The sequence below is a fragment of the Anopheles darlingi genome, chromosome 3, assembly GCF_943734745.1.
Source record: "Anopheles darlingi chromosome 3, idAnoDarlMG_H_01, whole genome shotgun sequence".
Lineage (NCBI taxonomy): Eukaryota > Metazoa > Arthropoda > Insecta > Diptera > Culicidae > Anopheles > Anopheles darlingi.
The window spans coordinates 46,939,542-46,947,041 of record NC_064875.1 but is presented as its reverse complement, the minus strand read 5'-3'; the positions used below and the strand labels follow the sequence as shown (position 1 = coordinate 46,947,041).

The 7,500-nt window shown below is 46.1% G+C and overlaps 1 protein-coding gene across 1 annotated transcript in view; it reads left to right on the top strand.

Annotated features, from left to right (window-relative positions):
• The window catches only part of LOC125954029 (uncharacterized), an 11,020-nt gene that overhangs the window by 921 nt on the left and 2,599 nt on the right, over nt 1–7,500 (top strand). The window contains exons 2-4 of the mRNA XM_049683979.1: nt 316–1,018; nt 4,810–5,505; nt 5,580–5,657. Coding sequence (XP_049539936.1) covers nt 850–1,018; nt 4,810–5,505; nt 5,580–5,657 — 943 coding nt within the window. The 5' untranslated portion in view covers nt 316–849. The remainder of the gene's footprint in view (nt 1–315; nt 1,019–4,809; nt 5,506–5,579; nt 5,658–7,500) is intronic.

Genomic DNA, 7,500 nt, shown 5'->3' with positions numbered 1-7,500 from the left:
AGTCATTCGATGCGACGGAGGCGTTTAATGATTCGCGCGCAGTATTGACGATCGGGACGAGGATGCAACTTACAATCCAACATTGCCCGTAAATTCGGGCAATTTATTTTGAGGACAAAAAAAGGTGCACAATCGAAGCAACCAAAGGTCTTCCTAGTAGGCCCCGGGCTGCGCTGGGGATGCACTTTCGGTGCAGCGCAATGCACTGACGGTGGAAAGTCGTAGCAGGAAACAATACACGTCGATCGCGGGTTGCCATTTCACTCAATTTCCCCCGTTTTTTTTTTTCTCTCTTGTGTTTTCTGGTGAGAGCAGCAGCACAAGCAATCGACAAATAGTGCCACAGTAGCAGCAGCAGCCAACGCGCACCGCGCGACTCGTGATGCAGTGGCAAAGGAAAATGTGAAACGCTTTTCCCCGGCCAGCGGAATTAGCGGATCTCGGATGTGTGATCCGGTAGTGTAGAGTGTGCCGTAGCCGTAGTGGTAGCAATGAAACACGAAAGTCAACGGCGGCGGGAGTGAATTGTAGCTTTAGTGAAAAGTGAGAGAGAGAGCGAGAGAGAGAAAGTAAGAAAGCTGGTGTGTGTGTGTGTGTTTGCGTGTGTGTGCGTGTGCGTATGTGCGCATTAGCGTGCATGCAGATTGAGTCATCGCCGGGAATCGACCACCGTGCTAGTGCAATCGCTAGTGCTGCATAGTGAAAGTGGCATCCAGCCTTCCCCCCTTCCGCCAGTGTGCCGAGTTAGTGTGGTCCTTTGCACCAACAAATCGCAACAAAACAACATCCTGTTTTTCGTTCCCGGTGCTTAACGTGTGTGATTATTAATAGTGCCAGACGCCAGACGCAATGTCGACGACGTCGATATCGCGCGAAGAGGAGCGGAAACCGCTGATGGAGGAGTTTTACCGGCAGCGGCGCATACTGCTCGGTTGCACCGTGCTGATCGGCGTGGCGGCCGTCATCTGGATCGTCGCGATTTCCACCGATCACTGGTTCGTCGTAACAGGTGGCCAAGGTAAGCCGGAGCCGGAGCCAACTGATTGGCCATTAAGATTGAGGCGTACGGATTGCATGGCTGCATTGGTGGAGTAATTATAAATACCGGCGGCGGCACCAAACGCGCGCGAAGGGGAAGTTATGCTGCTGGAATGCACAAAGTTAAAAATAATCTCCACGACTCGCTCATGTGTGAATAAATCCGTGGTGGGCGCACCCGCGAGACACTGCAGTTTGCAGCTTTGTGCAGAGGGTTCAGGTAACGGGCTAACCACCGCGTGACGTGCTAGGCGCCTCCATTGCCCAAACGGATCGATGCTAGCGTGAACGCTTCACGCGAATTCGCAAACCCCTTTTTTTTTTAAATACCAACTTTGTCTGCTGTGCAAACGGTTTGTTGTTGGCTAATTTTACAAATCACTGCCCCAGACGCACCCGTCTCGGTGTGTGTGTGTGTGTGTGTGTGTGTGATGAGGGGGTCGCGTGAATTGTTGATCCGTTGCCAAACCCCGGCATCGTAGCCACAATAGATGGATGGATGGATTGTGCGAACACGCGGCCGCCTGGTGGCGACATTGCAGCCTCTTGTGCAGTTGGCCTCAGTCACTCGGGTGCCCCGGCAGCAACTCCGTACGATAAGAGCTGCTGGCCGCAGGGTAGAGGCTTTCGGTTCGTTCGTTTCGGTTTCGGTACCAAGCGAAACGTGAAGCCGTCACGCCAAGTGAAGGAGTTGCTATGGATAGGTAGAAACGGTGTCGAACCACCGATACCTTTTCGAATGTTATTTCGGTTTTTTTTTTGCACCAGTAGCTGATCAGAAACACTGAACCTCGGTGCAGCGCGCCACGTTGCATATTAATAGGATCGAATGTCGCTCAAAAGTCGCTCGACAAACTTTTCTCATTTGCCATGAATACGATACGATGGTGCATTATTGTAGTCTAATAATGTTCCTTTCCCAATTGCGCAACGAAATATCAATTCAATCACTGATGCACGGAGCAAAACATCTGCTGCGGAACCCATGGTTAGCCATTCAAATACCATCGCGCAATGCAGTCGAGCGTAAAAATAGCTCGATTGACTGCATCCGAAACCCAGCCTCAGCCATTGCCTGAAAACATATGTTTTGCCATTCTGCCATTGCTAGCCATTCTCCTTCCTCGGTGACAAAGATCAGTTAATCGTTCATTGCGCCAGTGGTCTTAAAGCGACCCCCCCACAGAAGTGTCACTATTAAACGCAGGGGGAGAATGCAATGCCGAGCACACCAACAAATACGCATACAACAACGGACAGACAGACAGACATCACGCAGTTTGATTGACCACACTCTACGACGCGTCGTACGATCGTCGGAGGGAAGGCGCCACACAATCACGATCGGGGAAAGGTTTTGAAAATAAATATGCAAAACATCAAATAAACATCTGATGTGTGGTGTGGCCGTTTTAATTGATCGGTCCCGTCGGATCATCCAGCCTCGCACGCCAGCAGCAGCAGCCTCCTGCCAATGTTGGCACAAGCAATTGAGTGGAGGGGAAACAAATCGCGCCCGTCAGTCGGTCAGGAATCATGTTGCCCTTAAAACATGAAACGAGGCATAGATCAATGGGCGATTTTCGATGTAGTGCAGGTTCGTGTTTTCCTGTTTCTTTTTTGGTTTTTGTGTTTTTTTTTTTTTGTTGGTAAAATCAGTCTCAAAGTCTGCCTTAAAAGAGCGCAACCCAGGAAAGCTTGCTCCCAAAGATGCTACTTGCTCACCAAAGATGCCGAGCTGGGGGGACCGGTGAGGCTCACGCTTGCATCTGGTTCGATTGTTTAGATAATAAATAATGAAGATGAATTGGTCGGTCGGAGGGAGATGGTAAACGTTTTACTTTCTTCCCTCTCGCCTGTTCGTGGTTTATATTTAATCTGGATAATTCGTTTTTATTTTTGGCAGTGTTGAATGTTTTCTTTTCTTTGCTCTCCTTCAATTTGTGTTTACCTTAAATCTTTTGGCCGTTTCGATAGCGATCACACAATTTATTCGGGATTCGGTTGCGTGATGAAATGGTACTCTGGTGAGCTGATGCTTCACTCTCATTATTTCGTAATCGGTAAAATAGTTCCCCTTTTATTCTACTGCTCATTACAACAAGCACCTTTTGCTCAATGAACTATCGTGACAAATTCAATCAAAAAACAAATTTGTGCATAAAAACTCACCTATCCCTTAAATATATCCCCACTGTATAATAAAAGTGTGGGCAATTCGTGTATTTAGTAAATGGATAACGACAATGAGGTTTCTTTTCTTTGTTATTACCTGCGTTTCAATTGTCTGCTATCCAGCTAGTATTTACTGGAGCTAGGATATTCTACTAATCACTGTAGACACAATACACAGTACCTATTTACTAAGGAAAGGCTCCAATCGCAATGTCGAAGCAGTTAGTGCGAAACCTATTAAGAAAATTTTACATTCGACGTAATGTAGGGTTGATTTTCAATCATACTGGTATCATGCCTCCATTAAGTGGCAGGTAAGTGTACCTCGAAAACTATAGCCTTTGCGTTTCGTAACAATGAGCCTACTAAATGAAGCAAATATTTGCAGACATTTGATAATTGAATTGGTCAGAAATGACAAAAGCGTAGGAGTAGCCCGTAGCGTTACGCGAGTGCGTTACGGGAGAGGTAGGGTAACAACCGTTAACCAGGGAAAGGATAAAAAGGCGCGCGATGCGCTAGAAGAGATGAGTCTACCAGGAACTTTGAAACAGGACTAAATTTGTAGTTCTTCTTCCTTTTACTAACAAATTGTCCTACCTTGGTGCCTCCGACTTGCTATCGCAACAGAATTAAAAAACCTAGATTTGAGTTTAGTACCTATTGAGTTATCGTCATAAATCGATCGGAAAAAATTGAAAAAACTTTTAAAACAGTAAAAAACATTGAGAGTTCTGCTAAGTTACAAACTTTTCTGCCGCCGATTCGATGAATTTGTGCTTGATTGCCGGTATTGATCAAATATGGTCTTGATGCAGCACCAGCAGACTATGAAAACCACATTTTCGAACCAACAAACAAAACAATTCAGTCTATCGAGTACCGTGCAGGAGCGTACTCAACCGCATAAAAGAAAATGCCAACCAACATTGACAGCCTAAAATTCCTCTTCCAACAAGGTACACGACGATGGCTAATTGAGAAATTCCTTGGCGCAACTTTGTAGTACGGTTGATTATTTGTTGAATGTATCCAGAAGACAGAGTGCGGTTTCGATCTACCGTAACATGACATTCTGTAAAGCATCTTACGTATCAAGGTATTCATTCGTGATATGGGTTCATTTATCTTCCGAGAAGTCTACACCTTAAAACAATAGTTGTTCATTGGTTTGACTTTCAGTCATTTGTGTAATGAAATGTTGTATAACTTTGTTTTAAATATCTAAAGCAGTCCAGGGCACTGTAGATTGTACTGCCAATCATGTCGATGCGGTCGTGTCGTTTAGCAATGGCAAGGGAGAAGAACAACCAACGAAAAACCTCTCGCCCCTGTACGGAACATTGTTGGTAAATGAGGAAAGATTTAAAATAAGACTCGCGTTCGCTTCCCTCTTTGTCACGTTAGCGTGCGCCCCTTCCATCTACCCACGATGCAACGATCCGGCGATCCGCAATTAATGCAGAAGACAAACGGCCACTGGGTGTCAGCAAGCCAGGCTGTGCCGCCGTGTAGCAGCAGAAAAAGAAGAAAGTGCGGGACACCGAAGCCCACGCCAGCTCATTAGTGTGTTCTTTCTACTTTCTCCCGGGCCAGGCATCTTCATACCGGAAACGAGACGTTACTTCAAGACATCACACTCGGGCTTGTGGAAGATCTGTCGCTACGGCGTGATACCGGCGGTCTTGGCACAGTCGAACGCAACCCGCAACTTCACCACGCTGTCGTTCGTGAACGAGAACCGGATCACGGCGATGCGGCACACGATCGCCAAGGAACCGTACATACAGGAGTTTCTGGCAACCGAACTGAAGATGGACAATCTGACCGAGGTCGATGAGCACTTTCGACGGCGACTGTTCGCCTCCTGGATCGTCGGCGATGGGGAGCAGTTCGGTGAACTGAGGGCCCAATTCCACGAGATCACCGGTAAGGTGCGCCAGCAGGAGAACGTCGCGGTGCAGAAACTCAAAAATCCACCGCTCATGATGCTCGATCCGACCGATCTTAATTCGGTGCGCGAGACACTGAAGGAACCGGTTGCAGCCGTCCTGTCCACGGTCACCATCAACTCGACCGAGATCAACGTGCTGCTACCGATTACGCTGTCGGAGGCGCTGTTCGAAGACTGGGAGCAGCACCCGGGCGTCATCTACCTGCTTTGGAGCTTCGCCAAGGCAATGAACATACCGTCGTACATCGTGAGCCCTAATGGCACCAAGTACATCATACGGCCGCCACTTCCACCGAAGAAGGGACGCATCGGCAATGGCTACGAGTACACCCCGTTCAGTAAGTGATAGCGCATTGGCCCCGCGCGAGTTAGTGGCCGTTATGCATTGATTCCGTTGCTTTTTACTCTCCAGAAAAATGTAAACTTCACGATCTCTTCCCAACCGACGACGAAATCAAACAGGATCCGGCGATCGACGACGAGCTGCTCGGTGAGTTTTGTAAACGAATTTGAGGGGAAGATCAACAGTAAATAGGGGATATGCCACACAAGGAACTGTCTTTAACCGCATCCAGCTCATGGAGAGATTAATTCGGGGTTTGATTTACAGTTTTTCTTTGGTTTTGGAATTGTTTTGAATTGTGCGTTCACCATTGCATTGATCATCTGTTTGGCCAATTGAACAAGATCCCTTTTGTCATTTCATTATTTTGTTTTTTTCAAATCCATTTTCGATTCGATCTCTCGCTAACCTGCACCATGAAATTCCAAATTGAAACGCATCCACCGCTCAACACCACCATCCAATGTCCCTCCCCAACATCAACTGCATCCAACGTAAATAACGGCACGCGATGCACGCATTAACGCGAGGTTTGCAACTTCATCCTGTTCCGCTGCAATCTCATGGCTGGCCGCTCGGTAATCCGGTAACCGGTGCCATTAGAGAAGGGCGAAGAGTTCTACAATCCCGAGTTCCAGTCTGAAGGTACGCGAACTGGCAGCCTCGTTGCGGGCTCGTTGGTTTGCACTTTGAGATTGTCTCATATCTGTCTAGCCATGCTGTTCGCCATTTTACGATGGCGAGCGAACGAACGGGATCGGGGATTCCATTAGCTGATCATGTGTAGCGTTACATCACGTTTTGTTTGTTACCTCTGTGCTGTTAGGAGTGTTTTGTATGAATGGTTTCTTCATTGTTATCGTGACTAACAGGCACTATAGTGCATAACATTACCCACAGATAGCTTGCAAGTAATGGCTTTTAGCAGATTTGCATTATTCACTCAGTTACGCACGCACTGTTGTTCTGTCGTTAGAGTAGTTTGCCTTTAAGTCGTAGATACACTAGAGACAATCAATTAAGTAACATTCTTTAACATTCCTCATTAACATTTTTAAGAGAAATAATCGTCTGCAATTCGATAGTAAAACTATTGGAATAACTTTTTACTTTTTACTTCAAGATACAAGACATAGAACTACAATTTGCTTTATGTTACTAACAGTGATAACAATAAGCAGCGCAGTGTTATCATAAAGCGCTTATGGTTCACTCAATTATTAAAACATTAATCAAACATATTGATGTTGGGATTAAAAATAGAAGAATGTGACAATCAAATTCAAAACAGTCATCACTTATTCCTGTCACCTGCTAATACATGTTATACATTTTGTAGTTTGTTTGCATCATCGATTTATCAGAATTCTTATTCATCAAACCGCACATACCATACATTGTAGCACTTCTGGGACAACACTCAACATTGTGGTTGTTGATGTTGTTTAGAAAAACATCCCTTAGTACTACGGGAGTACATTCCTGAGTGCATGTTTACCAGCAGCTAAGCGATGTTCGAATGTCTACCTAAACGTCCCTTAGTACCACTCCGGATGCTTTCTTGAGAACATGCTTACCAACAGCAGAGCGATGTTCCATCCCTTGACATAAGCAGACAACAACAACACAAACAATTATGTTCTTCTTGGCAACAGCTGCTGCTGGTCGGTCGGTCTGTTGGAAGACTAAACGACGCCCATTGTACAGTTCACGGTCAAATGGGGTCCATTTTTCATCCAAGTGACGCAACAAATTTCCACATCATAAAGGACACACCTCCTTCTTGTCAATGCTGCAATCCTGCCAAGATGTTGTTGAGCTAAGTTGACTACAGGCGATCCCTGTGGTAGTAACAAGACATTATTACTGTGCAATGCAATTATCATAAGATAAACTTTTGCCAGGCAAAATCTTTTTGCCTTTCTGGCAAAGAGCCTGCATACATCGTCATGTATGCGATTTAAAGAAAGCGCGTCCCACCTTACATCCT